At 43.3% G+C, this 23,720-nt stretch overlaps 1 protein-coding gene across 6 annotated transcripts in view; it reads right to left on the bottom strand.

Annotated features, from left to right (window-relative positions):
* Positions 1–23,720, bottom strand: part of MCF2L2 (MCF.2 cell line derived transforming sequence-like 2) — a 317,180-nt gene that overhangs the window by 71,813 nt on the left and 221,647 nt on the right. For all 6 annotated transcript variants that reach the window (XM_075938060.2, XM_075938055.2, XM_075938058.2 and 3 more), the window contains exons 16-17: positions 5,856–5,922; positions 1,565–1,680 (exon numbers count right to left, since the gene is read on the bottom strand). In XM_075938060.2, coding sequence (XP_075794175.1) covers positions 1,565–1,680; positions 5,856–5,922 — 183 coding nt within the window. The remainder of the gene's footprint in view (positions 1–1,564; positions 1,681–5,855; positions 5,923–23,720) is intronic.

The following is a 23,720-nucleotide window of genomic DNA, read 5'->3' as shown; positions in this document are numbered from 1 at the left end:
AAAAACTATGCTGCTCCCGTTTGGGCAAAAGTGTTTCTCCAAACGACCTTTGCGCAAAAGGGCCAGTGTAGACAGCATAGTTCTGTTTTCCGCAAAAAAGCCCCGATCGCGAAAAAGGCGATCGGGGCTTTTTTGCGGAAAACCGTGTCTAGATTGGCCACGGACGCTTTTCCGCAAAAAGTGCTTTTGCGGAAAAGCATGCTGCCAATCTAGACGTGCTTTTCCGAAAATGCTTTTAATGGAAAACTTTTCCGTTAAAAGCATTTTCAGAAATTCATGCCAGTGTAGACGTACCCTAGGAGTTTTATTGAGATAATTATTTTATCTTGGAAAAGGGGAAGGACTTTTCTTGTTTTGCTCATCCAGTTGTTATACCTTCCACATGCCTCCTCCATACAAGGGAATTTTGCAATCCCCACTGATGCTCATGTCAATTCTGATGCACGGGGGTTAGCAACATTGGGAAATTTTTAGTAAGGACTGAAATGACCTTGAACTTACTTTAACCTTGTCCATTAAATGAGTGTTTTCAGCATGAATTCAGCTGCACTGATTGCTGGCGACAGATTTGAGCAACAGGTATATTTCCAATGTCAACAAGGATTTCTGAGAGGATTTTAAAGGGGGCATTGTAGATGAACATTTGACAGATGTAAACACCAAGCAAGGAGTGCAACAAAAGGGATTAGAGCTACCAGTAATGGGATGACATAAAGACAGGAACAATTTGGCTATTAGGAAAAACTTCCTGATAGCCGAAGAAAATTAGAATATTTTCTGATAAAATTCTGCAGGATTTGGTTCCACAACAGCTATTTAGTGTCCCAAGGAAAGGGATATATGACCTAGGGTATGTCTACACTACTCCGCTAGTTCGAACTAGCGGGGTAATGTAGGCATACCGCACTTGCAAATGAAGCCCGGGATTTGAATTTCCCGGGCTTCATTTGCATAAGCGGGGCGCCGCCATTTTTAAAACCCCGCTGGTTCGAACGCCATGCAGCGCGGCTACACGGGGCACGAACTAGGTAGTTCGAACTAGGCTTCCTAGTTCGAACTACCGTTACTCCTCGTGGAATGAGGAGTAACGGTAGTTCGAACTAGGAAGCCTAGTTCGAACTACCTAGTTCGTGCCCCGTGTAGCCGCGCTGCACGGGGTTCGAACCAGCGGGGTTTTAAAAATGGCGGCGCCCTGCTTATGCAAATGTGGCCCGGGAAATTCAAATCCCGGGCTTCATTTGCAAGTGCGGTATGCCACATTACCCTCCTAGTTCGAACTAGGAGGGTAGTGTAGACATACCCCTAGGGATTAGGGACATTTAAAACCACTGAATTCAAGATAAATCATTAGTACATGTACAACAAGGTACAACAAAGAGATGGATTAGATGACCCAATGGGTCTTTTACATTGTGCATGATTTTATAGTGAGGTGCCTACACAGGTAAAGTAAAGACTACATTTCTTGTTTGCTTATTTGTGGAAGAGAGAGAACATGGTATGTAATAGCTTATTCACTGCTGTAGTACATTCAAGTGCAGATTACTAAACACTAGGCACGTGCCTGTTGTGGAATTCATAGATTTCTGGGAGGTTGCCAAAAAGAATTTCCTTTTTGTTCTGAAGAGCCGACGGGATCAGATGAATTAAGTCAGGATTGTCCATTTCTGAAGCATAGCCCTATAGAAGTGAAAAAAAAATCATCAGGAAAAATTAATACGGTGCTTGATTCACAGAGACATTTAATATGGTGATACTGTGGCTATGTACTGCTCCTAATTGCACAGTCTGACCCAATTCCTATTTGTACTTTGTTCTCTAAGTACGGCAGGAGTCAAATATAGCTGGTTCATCGTGGCTTCCCATACCAAGCACTTCTCTAGTGGCCTGACAGTTCCTGTCGATTTTAAGCTTCCATTAAGTAGCTAGTTGTGATGATGCTGTTCCAACAGAGTTGGGACTGAGTCTATAGGACAGAAAGGACACATCTACACTGCATGGCTATTTCGGGATACTGGATGTGTCCCAATATAGCTACCCCGCGTCTACACAAGCCACCCATTATTTTGAAATATTTTTTTAAATAACAGGAGCGCTATTTCGCCATCTCAGTAAACCTCATTTCACGAGGGATAAGGGATGGCTCGAAATAGCATATTATTTGAGCTTTTTCAAATTTCAAAATAGTTTTGAAATAAGATACGCAATGTGTGTCTTATTTTGCGTTTCAGGTGCTGTGTAGATCCACCCAAAGAAATAACAGTTCTGAGGGGACATCTGTGCTTTGAGCTGGATGTATAATTTCCTGATCTTGCTACACGTTGAACCTTTCTAGTGCAGCACCCTCAGGCCCTGACTGGTGCCAAACCAGAGAATTTGCCAAACCTTGGAAGGTCAATACTGTCTACCAGCATTACCAACACTTCTACGGCTTGCTGGGCTCTTAGAAGACACTTAGAGGCAAATTAGAGTGAAATAACAGCACAGAACACTGAGAGCCAGGACTGGTGGCAGCAAACAAACTTTATGGGACCACAGGAAACTTGGCTGCCCTCTTGGTAAGTGGAAATCTAGCTAACTAAAATCATACCAGACCAGGGATGTTGTGGGACCAGACAACTGAACTAGAGAGGTTCAACGTATAGTGCACTAAAACAGACGTGTAGCTGCATCAATGGGAGCAGCAGAAAGGGCTAGCCACCTGAATGTGATCCCATCCAAGATGCTAGGTATGTATCTGGGCAGCTATCCCCTCCTCCCACTGTCATCACCATGCCTCACTTCGATTTTTAGCATGCTAGTTCAATCAAAACTAGCAAAGGTATGTCTCCTTGAGCTGGACATTGCCTCCAGCTCAAAACATAACCTAAGAGTCAAAAGTTGACCCTCCCCTGTGGGGCAGGAAGGCCTTGAACACAGCAGGTTCCTTGTAGATCTCCACACAGTAGGGTTACATTTGTTGGGGTTCATCTGGAGTTTTACCAACTATAAGAGAGTCTGGGAGCGCTTCTCATGCCTTTAAAGATATACTAATCAACTCATAAAGAGACGCGTCAATTCCCCCAGCTCAAATTGAATAATGAAAAGACAACATAGGTATGAAAGAAGTTAGCGAATCCCAGCACAAACACCAGGCCTACCCAGAACCCATCTCCTCACAGACCAGGGAGAACAGTAGGCCTCTCAGTGGGCTCTAAAGGTCACCAACCATTCAAACTGTTCCAGACCTAATGCAGAATTGAGTTCCAAATGAGCTAGAGTCCAAGACCTGAGAAGACAACAGCCAATCAGCTGCCCAGTTGTGAAGCACTCAGTATGTAGATCTGCCACTATATGTGATTCCACTTGTTAGGACTGAAAGTTTTATCCTTTTTATATTTGTATTTTTAGGTTTAATAATGTAGCAATGTAAGGTAACATATTATTACATTTAAATTAAGCCCTTTAGTAAGATTATATATATATATATATATATATAAAGTTTAGTAAGTAAAGAGACAGGATCTCATATTGTGTCTGTGTCAATGAGATTAGAGGAGTGTTGAAGGCCCAAGCCTTCAGTGTGAATTGTTTTAATTACAAATTTTAGTAAGGCAATTTCCAATGCTGCTTGCTTTTGTTTAATATAAAACTTTGCTGTTTGTAACTCTATGAAAGACTGTTTGTATGAATGAGATACGGTATGATGGTCATCGTTAGAGCCAGATGGTCAAGAGAGAAGGGGGAGAATGCGGGGTGAAGACAAACTGTAAAAGACTGACTGCTAAGAGACATATCGGCGTCAGAGAAACCATCAGTGCGTACCCACGGTCAAGAATTGATCAGATTGGCAGACTGAAGGCTCTAAAGGTGAAGGCATCTCTAAAAACAACTGATGAGCAATCCAGGACAGAATGAGCCTTTTGAGAAGTTTTGGGAATGATTAACATCAACAAGATAACAGTAACCAGTCACAGACTGACACAGTGAAATCCATAGAGAAGAGGATTATAAAAGCAGGGTGCCTTGCTATGGAACTTTGGGTTCGTCTTGCCACCAACTCCAGAGGAGCATCGGATCGATCGACCAACAAAATCCCTGCTCTCCCTCTGTGTTCAATCTAGCTGGCCACTAGACTGATACAGAATCTGGACTGGTAAGTATGACATCATCTGGCGGGACTGTGTATGCATGGTATTTGTGTGTGTGAGTGATTGAAAAGCATCTCAATAAATGCGCCGTACTTCCTTTTCCCCTATAAAAGATCTCGTGTGCTTCGTCTAAGCAGATAACACATTGACCCAAGCCCCACACAGAGGCTTTAATAATAGCTGGGATCCATGTCATGTATTAGCACCAGAATGGCTATACAGCTGCTTTGTGCTTAGATACTGGATTGGGGGCAAGATTTCCATCCCATTCCCCTTCATCCATACTTAGATCCTCTGCACAAAGCTCATTTTCTAAAGCTGGGTGCAAATTATGTTTAGTGTTTGTCCTAAGAGAGATGTGAATCACCCCAGTTTATCTCAATAAAGACAGTTTTTAAATGAGAAGCTGTAATTCACCAGGAATTATTTTGGGAAAGCTCTATAGCCTATGTTTTATATACATAGGGTTCTGAGGATTTGATTTTTTTATCAGTAAACATTGACTTCACAATCCAGAGACCCCAAAAAAATCCATTAATAATAATCAAAATGTACAGATATGCAAAGTAAGAAAAATGTTGCTTGAGAATTTATTAGACTCAAAATCCAGAGAGTTAGACTTTTGAATTGGGCTTGGTACAAACAGACCACCAAATGAAATTTTTTTTTAATGTACAATTTGTTGATTTAAGGAATGTACTTTGTATATTTTGATATGATAGTGACAGTTTATGTTTTATAAGACATTATTTTTTTAATGTCACAGTCAACTGTCATTAAATAACTGCCTGAACCACATAATTTAATATAACTGTGAACATTTAAATAGATACAAATCTAAACAATTCTTAAAAATAAAGCACCAATATTATCCATCAAAATTAATTTAAAAAATGAAATTCTGCCAAGTTTAGCTCTGTGGAAGATCAGAAGTGATAATCACACTTCCTTCAGGCACTGGACTCTAAAACCAGGATGTAGACTTTGAAGCCCGATTATGATGTTTCCAAGCTAATATTGTTAACTACTTCACTGCTGATTCCTTTGGCTATGTCTAGACTGCAGGCTTCTTGCGCAAGAAGCTTTTTGCAGAAGATCTTCTGCAAAAACTTCTTGTGCAAGAGCGCATCCACACTGCAAAAGCACGTTGGAAAAGCAATGTGCTTTTGCACAAGACAGCGTCCAGACTGCATGAACGCTCTCTCGCAAGAAAGCTCTGATTGCCATTAACAGAATGGCCACCACAGCACCTGTGCTTCTTTGGAAAGGCTGTTTTTTGCACAAAACTGCCCTGTTTCCTGTCCACACACAGGTTTTTGCACAAGAACTCTTGTGCAAAAAAGCTTATTTCTCATAGAAAGAGAAATAACTATTGTGCAAACTCCCTCTCTGATTCTGATTTACTGTAAATTTACTAGCGCAAAAATGGGCTTGCAGTGTGGATGCTCCGCGAGTTTTCGCACAAAAACTCTGCAGTCTAGACGTAACCTCAATGAGAAACATTCTTCTCCCTAGTTTTGGGGGTAGAACTTGAACAGGGCACTGTGATTGCCCCCTTCACCTAACTCATGAAAGTAAAATATGTAGAATTGCCTTAATTCTTCACCTTTTTGGCTGATGTGTCTTATAATGGAAAACCTGTGACGTATAAACAAGGAATGGGAGTTAGTCATAAATAACTCAAAAGATAAATATTGAACGTTGGTACAGAAGCATTCACCTTACCTCTATTATACTTTGAAGTTCTTCTACATAAACCCGCTCTGTTTCTATAAGTTCATTTATTATGTGGCTAAAAGAAAAAGTGAGAGAAAAAGAGAGAGCATATTATAACAGTTATCAATGTTATAACATGCAAAATATCTGCTCCTTTTATATCACCACCTCAGGATTACCCACAAATAATTTATGGTACCAATAGCCTACCCTCACTCTTTAACACTAGACGTGGCAGATATAGTTAGAAGGGCCAAGAACCTCCTTGGGGTACTATATTCTCCAATTCCGTTTTATTTTCTCTGCTGTTTAAAATACACCTTCATTATTTCCATCAATTTTAGATCTAGCTGGGTCACCTGGAGGTTGTTCTGGTGTGAAGTGGGGGAGGGGGGGGGGGGCAGAGGAAATAGATTCCCTCTGAAGTTTTAGTTCTTACGTATTAGCAGGCACTAAGACAGAGAACTTTATTTTCCTAGGTCAGACTCGTTTAAATTCTGTTTTGTTTCCTTGTTATAAAATAAGAAGGGGAACAAATTATATTTTTTCCCTCATGGCACATGGAAACAATCACATCAACATACGTTTGTAATGTAAACATGGCTTCAATGAAGAAAAGGCACTTGTGGAATTAACTTACCCCTTTCACCAGCCAGGGCTGATCTTGCCTTTTTCTGTTTTTTCAGAGGGCATGTCTACACTAGGAAATTATTTCAAAATAACGTATTTTAAAATAATAACTCCTGAAATAACTGTTTTGAAATAGTGTGTGCACACTACAGGGAAGCCTCTAAATTAGCCCAAAGCAGGCTCTGGTAATGTGGACACACTACCTCAACTTAGAGCCCCCAGGAAGCACTGAGGAGTAATTACTTTGAATGATTCTGGGGATTAGTTATTTCGAAATGGCAGCAGTGGCGCACTACCGCTATTTCGAAATAACTATTTCTAAATAAGCACTATTCCTTGTGGAAAGCAGGAGTTGTTATTTCAAAATAACCAGTCCCGTATTTCAAAATAACGAGCTTGGTAATGTGGACGCTTTGCTTTTTATTTTGAAATAAGGGGAATTAGTGTAGACCAGAGCAGAGATACTGCAAACAGAAGTTCGATATCCTACAGTAAAGACCACCTTTTCCTCCCGTCCCAATGAAGACATACCCCTAACCTAGAGTACATATGCTGCTGGCTGCCTGTGTGTTGATTTGACCTTGTGTTGCCATCTCTGGCTTATTAAACAACAAAACGAAACAGAACCTCTAGAATAACCCTGAGCCACACAACCGGACCGCTGCCAGTCTGTACTGTGCAACTGTACAGATTTCCCAGAATCACTACTTCAAAAAAAGGGGAAGATCTAATTTCACCTTCTCTGCAGTGATTAGATCACAATGCTTGAAATGATGGTGGCCCATCTACACCTCGTTGTTCTGGGAAATCTGTGGTGTTGCTCAGGACAGACGGTTGTGTGGGCCTAAGGCTGAGAACACTAGTGGGGCTGAACTAGCGCGAGCAATATTGGGACTCTTTTTGCCACATTTCACCAGTAAAGACATGGTTTATAAGGGGGTGCACCAATATCTGTGGAAATAAAATACAAACTATACTGGGACTGTCACTCAGGTTGTTAACAAAGCATAACTAGATTTTTCTCCCAAATAAACCCATGTCATCATACTCAGGGCTTGAGCAACCAGACCTAGTAGTCAGAGTGAGCGTCTGCAGTCACAAGACTGGAGTTAGCTGGGTCTGGATACCAGGAGGCAGAGGTGCCATCTTCCTCCTTTTCCCAGGGGTGCTTATCCCCCACTCAGCCCCAGGCCCTGATGCCACTACACACCTTCCCCCAAAGCCCCACCCCTGCTCTGCCTCTTCTTGCCCGTGGCCCTCCTCTTCCTGGCCCAATTCCACCCCCTCCCCTGAGGGCTCTGTCCGCACTCCTTGTTCTCTCCCCCAATGCCTCCTGTGTGCTGCAGAACAGCTAATCGTGGCAGTCAGAAGAGGAGTTAATCGACAGGGGGAGCTGGCGGTTGGTGGGTGGCGTCGGCACCTACGCCAGGAGGTCTGGGTCAGAGGACAAACTGGAGGTCAGAATCCACAGCTCAGATGCCAGGAATCACACCTGGAAATCAAGCAGCGGGAGCAAGAAGCCCACAACACACAAACCAGAACAGGGTGGAGCCCAGTTGTTCAGAGAGCTGCCTCTTTCTGCTGATGGCTTACCTAGGGCCAGCCGGCCAACCAGCTTCTCCGCACTCGACCAATAGGGCTGCAAGGGTGGAGCCTCAAACTGGGGCTAAGTTTCATGGGTCCTAGGTAAGCCAGCATCAACAGGCTGCTAGATAAAGGGTAGGACCATGGCTGCTCCTGAAGACCCAGGTTTGAGACCCAACATGTGGATGACCAGCTCTCTCTGAGCAACTCCCGATATGTTATAGCTTCTGACTTGCCAATGTGGGGGGAGGGCCAAAGGGAGCAGCTGCTCCAGGCTCTGGCAATTCTAAAGGGTCCTGGTCCCTTTAAATTGCCACCAGAGTGCCGCACAGTGTGCTCCAGGCAGCACTAAGGGCTGGGGGGACTGGCGTGGCACGCTCCAGGAGGTGCTGAGGGCTGCCTGCACCGCCCCTTCTGCCTGAGGCTCCATCCATTCCACAAATCAGGATCCATCCCACACACACGTCTAGACTGGCATGATTTTCCGGAAATGCTTTTAACGGAAAAGTTTTCCGTTAAAAGCATTTTCGGAACAGAGCATCTAGATTGGCAAAAGCACTTTTTGCGGAAAAGCGTCTGTGCCAATCTAGACGCGCTTTTCTGCAAAAAAGCCCCGATTGCCATTTTCGCCATCGGGGCTTTTTTTGCGGAAAACAAAGCTGAGCTGTCTACACTGGCCCTTTTGCGCAAAAGTTTTGCGGAAAAAGACTTTTGCCCGAACAGGAACAGCAAAGTATTTCCGCAAGAAGCACTGATTTCTTTCAAGCGGCCAGTGTAGACAGCTGGCAAGTTTTTCCGGAAAAGCGGCTGATTTTCCGGAAAAACTGGCCAGTCTAGACACAGCCACATTGCCCAGGGACCCAGTGTAGCTCTTGGCTCCCCTGAATAGCTTTATTGCTGTGGCTAAGGGAACTGGGGCATGGCCCAAGGTGTCGCTGTAGCAAATGCCCAATATACCAGATCCTGAGCTCTTTCCTCACACCTGATCAGACACCCTTGGAAACTATGCACATCTCTTCTGACTTCTGCTTCGGTGCCGAAAGTGTTCGCTGTTTCTAGGTTTATTACCTCTTCTGATATATTGGGCAAGCCATGACAGCTATGCTGTACTCTCATGCCACCTTTAATGCTGCAGTGCCTGTAGTGCCATCCTATATTTGGTAGTAGACTTGAACCGCTTCAATCCGGCAACCCTGGGAAACAGGATTTGCCGGACTAAAGATTTGACCAGGCCAGGGAGAGTATAAGGGAGGGGTGCAGGGATGGCTCCACATCCACCACTGCTCCCCAGCCAAGGTCCATACAATAGGTGTTCCTGAATTAGGTTACCGTGTATCTTGTTTGCTAGTGCTGGCATTAATAAAAAGCTCTCTTAAAAAAAAAAAAAAAAAAACCCCAACAACACTGCAATGGAGTTCAGCAGAGCTCAACAGAGCAGAGGCTGGGAATTGGGAACGGAGCCACTTGATCTTCTACACACCGTGTGGATCCTGGGTGGCGAGTATAAGAGCTGGGGGAAGTCATTGCCTTCCCAAACCACCCAACCCATACTCCCCCTCCCAGAATACCTACTGTAGGTGTATTGGGGGCGGAGTGTTGCTGCCCTCGAGGGCATACCCTCCCCACGCTCTGGGTCTGGGGGGGGCTGAGACGGTGCATTGCCCGCCCTCCTTTTGCTCCACAGCTGGGGAGGGGGCACTTAGCTCCTGTGGAGGGTGGGAGTTGGGGCAAAATGGACAGGGCTGGGGCAGGACTAGGGGCTTGTCTCCCCCAGCCCTACCTTCGCCCACCACCCGTGGTGTGGATGATTTGGCCACAGTAGATGGGAAGTAATGAGCTAGCTCTTCTAATCTCGTTCAGTGCCTGTGATAGTGGCTATAGGGCAATTCATCACTGGCTCCATGCTGGAGTTCAAATTCCATCCCTTTCTTATAGAGATGTGCTAGAGAAATGACACTCAGATGTTAGTGGTTCAGGAACAAAACTAGCAAATCAACACAACCCAAAAGACCCACCGGTGAGCAAATGTATTGTTTCATTCACTATAGTGCTATATATTCAGATTTAAACTGTATAATGGGGAAATATTTAATGTATATATATTATTCTCTCAGCAAAACAACTAACCAAGTATTCCTATTTTATCGACTGCAAGTTGTAAATAATACAATAAAAACCATCCTGATCGGTTAATAATTAAATCACACGGTGTTTTCATATCATGTGCTGCAAAGAATTGCAGGAGACGCATTAAAGAGCCACTTGCCACTCACAAGCCTCAGTCGAAATATCATTGCATTGCAGTGATAGTATAAAACACCCTTTCTTAGACTAGAGGTATGCCACTCTTTTGAATAATTACTGCAGAATCTGGCAGTAATTGTTTATAAAGGATTCCAAGCATCTTTTCCTGATTGCCCATAGATTTAGACTTGAGCTATGGACTCTGTGCCAGGTTTCAGCGCCAACTGTTGTCTCAAGATATACATGTGCAACTCTGCTGGACTTCAAAGGGACATTCACAAGTAATGCTGACAGGCAGAACCAAACCTGGGACCACTGGAGCTAAAAGCCAGCTGGCACTCAGCTAAGACTGTAGAGTAAACTCAGTCTTTCTCTGTGTAAGTGCCACTACATGGGACAGTGAACTTCACCCAGTAGGTGCATGGGTTACACACAGAGCACTGAGTGTGATATTTAGCCCAAGAAGTGCTTTAAGAATACAGAGTGACTTGCTTTACTTACCAAATTGCAAGAAATACAGCTGTTTCTGGTTATACTGGTCTTCCTTTCAACGGCTGTGCTATCCAGACGCAAATTCACCTTGGTGTTTTACTAGCTTTTTAACGTTGCAAATTATAGTAAAATTAGAAAGAAATAATGAAGACAGCATATGGATAGTTCCTGGAGACAATCATTAAAGACAGGTCCACATCATGGGCTACTAAGTCTAATTAATATAAATTATGAGTCTCAAAGGACAAGTTAAAATTAACCTAAGATCCGTCACTGTTAGCTAAAAGTTGTTAGCATTTGATAGCTGCTTGGTCGCCTATTTGAAAGGAGTTGGGTGGTCCCTGTTTAGTTCATACTGGACAGCATCACATTTGCCATCTGAGGCTAAGGCTTAATTTTTCCATGAAGACTGAACTGATATTATGGCCTGGGAAAAGTGCACACACACATCATGTACATGGCTAAATGCATGTACAAACCCTATATTTGTATGAGCAAAACGGTGCTTACATATGCAAACTCCTCCTATAATGCACACTCACACACTTCGTACTCACAATTGTGGGGGTTTGCACATCTAGGCCCACACACGAATATGTTTTTTTTTTTCTGGACACACTTTACAGGCCAAGATCCATGGACTGTTCTTACTTAACATTTTTGTACATCTAGACTAACTTCATAAAGTCAGCAGAATTATGCCAAGTTTCTTTTGGTGGACTTTTGAGAGTAGAAGTTGAACTCAAGTTTTGAAACATGTCCCCACAAATCAAATTTTTGAAAAATCATTTTTTAATCCATTTAGAAGACTAACTCATTATAAAGAAACCTTTAGCTCTCTCCACTTCTCTCTCTCTTTCTTTTAGGGAAGACCTAAAAATAGAATAAAAAGTCACTGCATGGTAGAGAGAGAATCAAGCACTGGATCTCTGCAGCAACATTGGGTACGTCAGGGGCTTTATTTAATATTCACAATGTAGATTTTTTTAAAGAATTGTTGTACTATTTAAAGAGATGACTGCATCAATGTGCTAGATAAAGTCATTCCAGATGAACTGTATGCATTTGCATACTGCTTGCAGTGAAATTCTCTGTCTGCTGGTTTCCTAGTAACTGCCAAAGACAAACAAGAGTAGGGTGCTTTTAAAAGGCATAAATTAGAGTCTAACAAACATGTTGCCTGACTATCTATAAATGGTTAACCATAAGATGAAGCTTTGAAAAGCTTCACTCTTTTCTGGATCATAGTTTACAAAGAGTTTATCAGCTCTATAGGGAAGCCTTGAAATTAGTCCGAAGCAGGCTCCCTTCATGTAAACATGCTACCTTGACTTAGAGCCCCAGGAAGCACTGGGGAGTAACTATTGTGAATGTCTCTGGGGAGTAGTTATTTCGAAATAGTAGCAGTGATGTGTCCACACTACCACTATATTTCAAAATAAATGTTATTACTCGTGTAAAGCAGGAGTTATTATTTCAAAACAACCAGTACCTTATTTTGAAATAATGGGTTTGATAGTGTGGATGCTTCAGTTATTATTTCAGAATAAGGGGAGTTATTTCAAAATAACTCCCTAGTGTAGACCAGAGCTGATAGACCTATTTTCCTGAATTTGTCTAGTACATTTGGCCATTACAACCCCCATAAGAACATAAGAACGGCCGTACTTGGTCAGACCAAAGGTCCTTCTAGCCCAGTATCCTGTCTGCCAACAGTGGCCAGCACCAGGTGCCCCAGAGAGGGTGGACCGAAGCCAATGATCAAGCGATTTGTCTCCTGCCATCTCTCTCCAGCCTCTGACAAACAGAGGCCAAGGACACCATTTTATCCCCTGGCTAATAGCCTTTTATGGACCTAACCTTCATGAAATTATCTAGCTTCTCTTTAAACTCTGCTATAGTCCTAGCCTTCACAGCTTCCCCATGGCAATGAGTTCCAAAGGTTAATTATACACTATGTAAAAATACTTCCTCATTTATATTAAACCTGCTTCCTATTAATTTTATCAGATGACCCTGGTTTTGGCTTTTTGGGAAAGGGTAAAAAACACTTTTCTATTCACATTTCCCACGCCACTCATGATTTTATAGACCGCTATCATAACCGGCCTTAAATTACCTCTTTTCTAAACTGAACAGTCCAAATCTTTTCAATTTCTCCTCCTACATAAGCCATTTCATACTTTTGATCATTTTTTTCCCTTCTCTGAATCTTTTCCAGTTCCACTATATCCTTTTCAAGAGGAAGAAATCAAAACTGGATAAAGTACTCAAGGAGAGGGCTTACAATATAACTTTCATAATTCTTCCTAGCATTCTGTTAACATTTTTGACAGCCACTGCACTTTGAACTGAAGTTTTCAGAGAACTAGCCATGCTTAATTCCAAGATCTCTTTCTTGATTGGAAACAGCTAATTTAGAACTCACCATTATTAACAGCAGAATGGCAGAGTTATAAACATCACAATTACAAACTGTGCAGTTAACCATGCACCTCATTTGGAACCAGAAGTATGAAATCGGGCAACAACAGACGAAAAAAAGGGAGCAAATACAGCATATTACTGTGTTAAACATGAACTACTAAAAAATAAAAAGAAAGTGGTCTCAAGGTGGCCTAACCCTGATGTTTTACTCTGTGTATACTTTGGATTATTTCTTCAAAAGTAAGAACTGCGTAAAGCCAAACAACTCCTCATTGGTTCCTTTCACTTACATTCTTCTGTTATTTCTTCCCTGATGAGTTGTAAATAAATCTTATGTTGAGACCATCCTCTCTCACTATACAATTTAAGAGAGTTCACTCATGGCTTCTTCAAGCCACATTAAAGGAGAATGTGTTAGTTTTCATTAGCTGGAACAAATAGGCGTGTGTCTGAATCACACCTGAGCACCGAGGGCATTCCCGTATTTTAAAAGTAAATTAATCCAGTGGGTACACTCTCTGGTGTAATCAGCTGGAAAGTCCATACTAATTTCAGCCTGAAAGATAAATCCATCCTCAAACAGGGGCATGGTGGGAACCTGTCAGGGAAAGAGTCTGTGACAAGTGGCTTTGCAGTGTGCACTTGGATTTATTTACAAGGCAGGTCCCCAGAAAACAGCAAAGTCACCTTGCAATTCTTTTATTAAAGAAACCTGTTCTTTCCCTACTTCTCTAACAAGGTGGGTCCATTGAAATAAGTCATGCACTCACGGAATGTTTGTTCTAGAATGTTTGCCATATACATACAGTGTTTTCTGTCACCAGAACAGCGGTAAGCAGGATTAAACAGGGCTGATGGTTTCTCTCTTTTGCTATTGAAAGGTTCCATCGGTTGTCAGCAGACTGGACTCAAAGGCTACATGCTTTACCACCTACTTATATGGATACAGAATTTGACACCGAGGTTATGTCTACACTGCAGAGCTTTTCTGGGATACCAGGTGTCCCGGAAAAGCTCTGCCACATCCAAGGAATGCATCTGCTTTTTTTCGGCTTCCCCGTAAACCTCATTCTACGAAGAAGAAGGGATGTTCTGAAAGAGCAAATGTCCCCTGACATTTGGCCCGTGTAGATGGGCCGAAGGTTGGAAAAGCCCCTTTCGCAAAAAAAGCGGAAAAAGATATGCAAATTGAAGTTCACAATTTGCATATCTTTTTCCAACCTTTCACTGTAGTATAGACGTTCCCTGATTGTGCTAGCCCCACTACATACAAATAAGCTCTGGAAACTTGAACAAGGTGAAGTTCCAAATGGAGGATTTGGGAAATTCTTGTTGTTTATTCAAAGGACAGATGACCCAGTCAATTTACTTAGGAAAGTTTGTTAGTAGAGGTGTCATCTAAGGGCTTGAACCAACGAAAACAAGGAGAGAGACATTATGTGCTTCAGCAGAGAGCTAAAGAATAGCCATATACATGGGAGTTCTTACTTTGTTAATTTCCCTGTACAACGCACCCTAGCCACTTTGGGAACCAGAGGACCAAGAGATCTGCAAGTTGAACTTAACTCCACTGGGGTCAGGAACACACACATTTTATTCCCAGCTCTGACACTGAGGCCCTTTGTAATCTTGGACAGGTTTCTTAACTTCACTTTGTCTCAACGGCCCCATTTGCAAGATCTGGTTGCGTTAGAGCTGCCTGGTCCTCAGCCCTCAAGAAGCAGATAGGTAGAGCATCAGCATGCATGGGGAAGACCATTGGTCAGTCGTAAATATGTGCAATTTGAAGATGAAAAGTGGGAGCACAGTTAGGCCAAAACTGAATGTTTATGAAAACCCCCTCCCCCTCACCTTAGCTTTAGGTATTAAATACTTAAAGTGTCAGGATCCAGACATTGCCAGAACAGGGCATATAGGGCAACAACACTTGAAATGACCTTTCATCATCTCTCAGTTTTTTACATGAAAGCATAGATTAAGTAGGCAAGCATGAATGTGTGGCTTACATAATAGGGCCAAGGAAAGCTTTACTGTGGTATTCAGCATAATAGATATTTAAAGACAATAGGCAGGACTTTCAATATCCATTCCCCCCCGACTTTAATTAATTACTAAATGCTCATCTATCATTGTGCTGTATCTGGTTTAGATAGTCAGAAAATATTTGTATCACCACAGGTGGTGGGTATCCTAGGCAGGGGGAAGACACTGCTTTCCTAAACTGCCTCATCTGGCCCCGCCCATGTCCAGCCCCGTGCCATACCTGCTGGGGGCTCTCCGGAGCTCCACGCTCTGGGGCCGGCTGGGGCCCCGCCACCCGTTAGTTCTCTGGAACTCTGGGGCTGGGGCAGGTTGGGGCTACACCACCTGCCAGCTCTCCGGAGCTCCAGGGATGTGTCGCCTGCTTGCTCTCTAGAGCTCCGGGGCCACAAGAGACTGTCTCTTCAGAGCTCCAGGGCTGGAGAAGGTTGGGGAGGTGTTATCCTGTGGTAGGAAGGGGGCAAGGGCCATCAGCCACATTGCAGGAGGAGGAGGCTGGGAAGGGGCTAGCAGGCCACAGTGTGGATGGGCTCAGGTGGGTGGGGCTGGGGGGCTTCCCCCCTCCCCAAGCCATGGAGTCACTCACCGCCCATGTATACTGCCATTATACAGATGAAAAAACTGAGGTAAACAGATCAAGATCATGAGCTTTCGTGGCCACATGTGCCCACGAAAGCTCACGATACTATCTACATTTTTTGTTAGTCTCTAAGGTGCCGCAGAACAATTCATTGTTTTTTTAAGTTATTTCAGTTACAGACTAACACAGCTACCCCTCTGATCAAGATCACAGTGTCAGAATCAGGATAAGGACTTGGTAGCTCCACATTCTCTTTTCAGGTGATATAGTTAATGTGGCTGCTTATTACCGAACTATTTGCTGGTTAGGTCAGATAATGATGAGATATAAAACAGTTCCCTCTGGCTGGTTGTTTGAGAGCATTGTATATGGGGCAACTGCTTTGGAAAAGGCAAAGCATTGTGAGTTTTAAAAAAGTGGCACCCATGATTCAATTACAACAGAGGTTTATTTGTTCTCATTCAAATTTCAGTTGCAGCTATATATATATTTGTTAATTAGTTCCAGAGAAAGATCTTCAGAAGTATTTTGTGACTATAATGATAAGCTACCAAAATCAAAGTTTGAATGAAATTTCTGGTAGCCATGAAGATCATTTACCCCTGTTTGAGGAGGAGATTATTTAGGCTAATCCATGACACAAGTGTCTCTTGAACATTAAACAGTGGACAGTGGTTTTGAACTAGGAGATGAACTTTTAGCATTAGGAGAAAATGCCAAATATTTCTTCAAAAAGCAATTATCTGGGTGGAACAGAAGTTTTCCTCATGCAGCAGCTGAAAAAACTGAAATCTCTTCTTTCCCACATTTGTGCAGAAGACTAAGGCTGTGTCTACATTGGCGGGGAGTTCTTGCGCAAGAACACTGACGTTCTAATGTGTGAAATCAGTGCTTGCCGCTCAGGAATAAGCCCTCTTGCGCAACTGTTCTTGCGCAAGAGGCCAGTGTAGACAGGCAACATGAATTTCTTGCGCAAGAAAGCCCGATGGCTAAAATGGCCATCGGAGCTTTCTTGCGCAAGAGAGCATCTACCCTGGCACGAATGCTCTTGTCCAAAGGCACATGCCAGTGTAGACGCTCTCTTGCGCAAATACTTTAACACAAAAACTCTTGCGTTAAATATATTTGCGCAAAATCTTGCCAATGTAGACGTAGCCTTAAGAGTTTTCAAGATCAGATTAATTTTTAAAGTTATATTGATGTACAGCAACTATAATAATTGACTCGGTTTTACACATCCTCATGATGGCAGTGCAAGTCCTCTCCAGAAGCATTTGCACTGATTTAACTGCCAGTGTGGGGTATGGTGGGATGGTTTCTAAAAGGATGAGACCATCAATATAAGCAACAGTGTTTACGCTGATACTTCATCGACCTAATTACATAGACTTACTCGCTATACCTCTTATGGCTTACGTCAATCTACCTCTGTAGTTAAGACCAAACCAATGTTTGTTTTTTTGCCAAACAACTGTACATAAGAAAAACATCCCTCTGCAAAAACTTTGACCTCATTAAACTGCATTTGCATCTCACAATTGGAAACAGGGAGTCAAACCTTGGTCCAATTCCAGTTTGAATTTAATCAATATTTATTAACGCTCCGGTTCTGTTACAGCTTAAGCACTAACTTGTAAGGTAACCAGTCCAACCACTTTTAACCAGTTCAAAGACATTGCTTGTAGATGCTCTTATGTTTGCATTATAATTCCTATAAAGAATACAGAGAGAAATATTTCCTTCCTGGTAGAAAAATTATTTATTTTTCAACAAGTTATTTGCATACACAAACAATCATGTTTGCCTACGAAAGTGAAAATGAATTTCAGCCCAGAAAAATGCCAACTCTACCCTGACTTGCATAGCAGGAACAAACACTGGGGAGAAGTGAGAGCAGAGAAGAGACAAAGAAGGGAGAAAAGTGTTGGGAGGACTACCAATCCCAGAACCGTTCTCTTCCTCTCTGCCCATTTAGTCAAATGACTTCCCAGGAAATGCAGTCTCTGTTCCCCTCTCTCTAGGGTTGGAACAGAAATAAACCCTTTTGCAGCATCCCCAAAAGACCCCTCCCACCTGATTTTTGAACCTGTTATTCGGATTTCATTTCAGTTTGGGTTTAATAAAACTCCAAAGTTTGCCGTTCCAGGACACTGAAAAATCTCTCTCTGAACCCATGTCAGGGTGAGGTTTCAGTTCAGTTTGACTCCCTAAGTGGAAACCTGAGACCACTTGGTTTTGGCCCTGCTCAAGAGATCTAGGTTGGACCTGACTGGTCCCAAACCAGGGAAGGTCAGTGCTGGCTCCTCTGCTCTACCGGTCTCCAGTCTCTGCTCCAGCCACTAGCCCTCACATACCAGCCCTGGCCACTGGGCCTGGCTCCTGGTCCATAGCTCCTGGTCTCTGGCCCTTTCTGCCCCCGATCCTGGGGCTCTGTTCCTGGCTGCCTAGCAACCTGTTGCCGGCCCTGGATGGCTCAGCTCCCTGCCACTGGCCCCAGTTGGGCAATGGCCCCTAGTTCCAGCCTCTGGCACCAGGGCTCTGCTCCCAGCCTTGCTCTCTAGTCCAGCAACATCTGTGGTCCTTCTGCGCTGGTTTTCCCCTCGAGTCCTCCAACCCCTAAGCACCCACAGGGTCTCCAAATGATGCTGGACCATAGAAGTTGCTGGACCAGAGAGTCCCGGACTAGAGAGGTTCAGTCTGTACTCAGGTTTTGAATAATCCACCTGTGGACGATCAGCTGAGAGAAAGAATGGATATTCATTCTTAGGACCAAAGGGGATAGGTATTCCACTTCAGCCCAACTCCATCCCATTGGTTACATTCATTTTAAATATTTCTATTTCTGTTGCACTGGACTTCATTCCTTTCATTCTTTTATCTCCCACTCTTAGGCTATGTCTAGACTACAATAATCTACTGGAAAAAAGTACACAAATTGCGCTCTGCTCTTTTTCTAATCGTTCTTTTCTGAAGAGGCTTTTCTGAAATTTGGCCTGTCTATACTGGGCCAAATTTCAGAAAAGCCTCCTCTTTCGGAATAGCCCTTCTTCCTCATGGAAGCAGGAAGACAGGGCTTCTGGAAGAGTGTGTCTGCTCTTCCGCAAAAAAAAAAAGCCGAAGAACAGAAGTGTTCTCTGGATGTGGCAGACCCCATAGCGTAGACATAGCCTTACTTGTTCAGGTCACAGTTTCGATACTTGCTGCCAAAGCCTCATTTCTTTAAAAGTCAATATTTTTGGTTTTTAACATGAATCAACAATATAATACTATTGTAGAAAGAAAGAAAGAAAGAAAGAAAGAAAGAAAGAAAGAAAGAAAGAAAGAAAGAAAGAAAGAAAGAAAGAAAGAAAGAAAGAAAGAAAGAAAGAAAGAAAGAAAGAAAGAAAGAAAGAAAGAAAGAAAGAAAGAAAGAAAGACCATCCTAGGATGTATTAGCAAGAATCTTGTAAGAAAGACAGGAGAAATAATTATTCCACCCTTCTCAGCAATTGATAAGGCTTCAGCTGAGAAAGTGTCCAATTCTAGGCACCACACTTAGGAAAAAACGTGGAGAAGTTGGAGAAAGTCCAGAGAAGAGCCAAAAAAGAGGAGAGACGTTTGGTCTGGAAAAAAGAAAACTAAGGGGGATATGGTAACAAATCTGCAAGTATGTAAAAGGCTGATATAAAGAGGGGGGTGATAAATTGTTTCCTTAACCGCTGAGGTCAGGACAAGAAGTGGTAGCAAAGCAGGATAAAGTTAGACATTAAAAAAAAAAAAACAAATAAAAAAAAAAACCCTAACAGAAAAGGTAGTTAAAGTCTAGAATAAGTTACCTATGAAGGGCTGTGGAAGCTCACTCACTGGAGGTTTTTAAGAACAGGTTAGACAAATACCTGCTAGGGATGGTCTAAATAATACTTAGTCCCACCTCAATGCAGAGGACTGGACAAGATGACCTATCGAGGTTCCTTCCAGTTTGGAATTTCCATGATATTTATTTTTTTAAAGGGGGAGTTGCTAAAGTACTTCCTTAATACTCATGTCTATGATCTCACACTTGTTAATAAAAATAGATTTAATGAATCATCTTCAGTCTTGCAGCCACAGCTGTTCCAACCCTTAAACCTACAAGAAATGGCTTTTTTCTATGAACTGTCAATATGAAAACCAAGCCTTTTACCTTTTCAAGACCATTTTCTAAAAGCTGTTCATTTCTACTAGAAGGGCGTGGTGTATCAATCCGTCTGTTTCTGGCTTTACACTGGAAATGGAGACAATAACATATGCTACATGATACAATTTATTGACTTCCTTTGGTGAGTTACATTTGGTCTTTTTGATTCCATGCTCAGGAGATTCCACACAGTTACCGGAATTTATGCCAGCAAAATCCCCATGGTGAAACAAGGCTGGTGAATGGCATCATGATATCTAGAAAGGAAGTCAATAGGACTTCCCACAGATGCAGCCAACGCAAGCTACAGATGATAGATCCATCTTTTGCTCTGCGCAGGCCACTGCAGATTAAACTGTTTTGAGAGTCAGCAGTGACTGATTGATCAGAAATCCAATGAAGCTTGGAGATAGAAATTATTATTGATTTTGTCGGTGTGTAGCGATTTGAATTTTTCTAAAGTGAAGATGGACCACTGGTGTTATAGATACAGAGGTGACGGGTACCAGCCCCAATCAACTGACATGTAAAGTGGGTTGTCTTTATCAGCACGCCTATCAGACATGCTTTTCTTGCAAATAGTGGTGTTTATAATAATGTAAAAAGGGCCATTGTGTGTATTCTTCAAACAGATTCCTGTTGGGTGGCTTGTACTGAACAGGCTTTCATAGTAACATGCTAGAAAGGGCTCATCTTCTTATTCTCAGTTTGCGTAGTACCTAGCACAATGTCTACGACTATGGAAATAAAATATAAATAACAATAATTGTTCTAAGAGAAAGCTAGTGCATATGCACACCCGGTGACACATATTGCTAATTCAGCAAACCCAAACCATGCCAGAAGAGTGACTTTAGTTAAAGCATCACTAGTTGCTATTTTTGTACACAAAAGCTATATAAATAGCAAGATTAAGGCCACGTTAGCACAAACAAATGAACAATCCCATCTACAGGCACAAAAAGGCACAGCTCAAAGAGAGGGGTGCTGACTCATGCTGGCATCTGTCCCGTCAAAATGTTTTATTGATGCCCTTAAATAAAAAAATCAATTGATCCAACGCACCCCCTGCTGCCTCTACCCACACAGTCTACCCCCTTCAGCCTTCTCTAGACTTCCCAATCTTCTGCAGTGCTACTGCTGCCTGTCTTATGTTGTCCTCTATTCCCCTAGCCTGCTTCCCAGTTATAGGGCTCTTAACCACACCACTTCCTCTCCTCCTCTTTTCCCCTCCCTCCCCTTCCAGCTAGCTCTTTGTGCAACCAGCTGTTTCTTCTTCCTCCCCTTGGCTGGCCATTCCAGCTGGCTGGGTGTCTGTTGGAGGAGAACTGAGAAGAAAGGAGACAGTCTCCCTGCCCCCATTCCTGGGGCCCCTGCATCCTCTAGAGAGACATGGAGTGGTAATTGGAGCAGCCCCATTCCCACCACAGGCAGAGATCCCAGCAGGGCTGCAGGAACGTGTGATGGAGTGGCTGACAAAGCCACAAGCTTTGTCATACTCACTGCATGATGCCTCTCAACCCAGCCTCCATGTGGGCCTGAAGGTCCATGTTTGAAGATCCCTTTGTAGGACTGGGGCATATGGTATAAATGCAGGATTGTTTTACAAAATAGTTCAGTCATAGTTTAATCTGTAAAACACAGAAGACCTACAAAATTCTACAAAGATGTGAACATTTTTTAAAAAGATGAACCATTTAGTTCTTCATTTCTCATTGATAATCAGCTGGGTGGAAAACTATATCGATGAACAAAATCCCATTTTAGAAGGCAGAAAACTGTCTACCCAGACTTTCAAGAGTGTCTAGTCATTTTGGATACCTACATTTCAGGGTATAGATGCAGATTAATGCATAAATCAAGGGGGTCAAGTGGCTTCAGACACTAAGCTTTTGCAAAGAAAATAAAAAGGAGACCAAAACGTTTCTAGTGATTATTGTTGCAAACAAATAAGCCACAACTGAAATGAACTGAATGTAACATAGTGATGTTTCCAGAGTCTAAATTGAGCCTAAATCAACAGCTCTGAGAAGACATGCCCCGTTCATCTTAATAGCTTGCTAACTATGAAACATTCTACTTCAGGAAACCCCCCCAGCAACATCACACTACAGTAGTGGAGGACTTTGTGTAGGTTTGTAAGAGGTCTCACTGCCATGACCTTAACTCTGCTGAGGAAAGGTCAGCAGAAGATCCAACATATGAATCCTCTCTCCTTCAAGGCAGCCCTCAGCTCATGTGCAGACAGGTTGAGGTGGTCTCATAAGACACAGCACAGTGCTCTATGCACTGGGTCATCCTACCCCTACAGTGCCAAAACAAACATCAAACAAGCAAAAACCACAGAGGGGCAGAACCACAATAGGCTTCAACACATGGATTTTTCCCAACAGGGATAGTATCCTACTTGCTCCTTTTGGGAAGCACAGAAATAAAGATTGAACGGCAATCAGGAGGCCTCCCGTTTGGACCTTTTGGAATACCTGTGAAAGCTGTGTACGCCATCCATTCAGCAGTCTGAGCCCTCTCCCTCACTGCCTGGGTTGCCTGTTCCTCCCCGGCTGAATGGCCTTCTCGGGAACTGTGCTACCTTGCAGCCCTGGCAGTCAGCTGCTCCTGAACTCCCACTTAGAGCCAGTTTTATGAAATCCAAATTGAATAGGAGCTTCCTTGGGGCTAAAGGACAGGGTGGGAAATACCATAGAAGTGCAGTATCCACACATCCCCTTCCCCTGAAGGAGTTGATCTGGCTTCTCTCTGAACAGAGTAGCCCAAAGGACACTTGGAGGCTGGTGTCTTGAACCACAGTGCTGGATCCATAGTTAAGGTTACCAGACCTTTCCTTTCGGAGTCATAAATATGATGCTACATGCAACAGGGCGGACAGCCACCATGGGCCTGTGGGCCAGGTATGTGTATAAGCAAGAGGGCAGCTCTACACCCCTGGAAGGGGTGCGATCAGCCCTTAGCACCATCTGGAGTATGGTGCTGGCCCGACCCTTCTATCCTCAAACCACATGATGCACCTGGCACGGCACCCTGGTGGCAATTCAAAGGGGCCCAGGGCTCCAGACACTGCGGCAGCTGTTCCAGGCCCCTTTGCCCTCCTCCCCACCCGTCAGCGAGCCTGCCTACATGAAGGACGAAAACCAACTTTCTGGTTCGTCTGAGGCTTTGTCTATTCTATAAGGTTTTGTCGCCAAAAACTGGCAACCAAACAACATACACACGGCAATTAGAGAACTTGGGCGGCCACCCAGGAGGGATTCAGGTATCACCCAGCAGATTAGCAGAGCGCTCACAGCCAGCAGCTTAGGTTCCTACTCAGTGCACATAACAAAATTTATTCTGAACAAGGATGGAAAAAATTAGAGGGAATGTTGGCTGCAATGCCACTATTGTCAGGAAAAACGCTCAGTGTTGGTGACAAAATACATCCACACCTATGAAGGGCTTTTTTCTTTCCCCGTCCCTTGACAACCTGCCAGTGTGAACTCTGCTGTTTGTTTTGTTGACAGAGCTGGCTTGTGCGAATATCCCACAATGCCTGCCCTGCTGGCTGAGCTCCATGTTTTGATCTCTGCTGCTCTGCAGAGATGCTCCCTTCCTCTTTCAAAACTCCTGGACTTATCTGACCGCTGAGCTTGCTGCTCCACTTGGGGAACACAGAGCAAACCATTGGAATGCTCCTGTTCTGCCCTGTTCTAGGAACACAGCGCCA

This window comes from Pelodiscus sinensis, chromosome 10 (genome assembly GCF_052426305.1).
Source record: "Pelodiscus sinensis isolate ZL-2025 chromosome 10, ASM5242630v1, whole genome shotgun sequence".
Taxonomy (NCBI): Eukaryota; Metazoa; Chordata; order Testudines; family Trionychidae; genus Pelodiscus; species Pelodiscus sinensis.
Note: the sequence above shows the minus strand (reverse complement) of the source record. Positions and strands in the feature narration are given on the sequence as shown.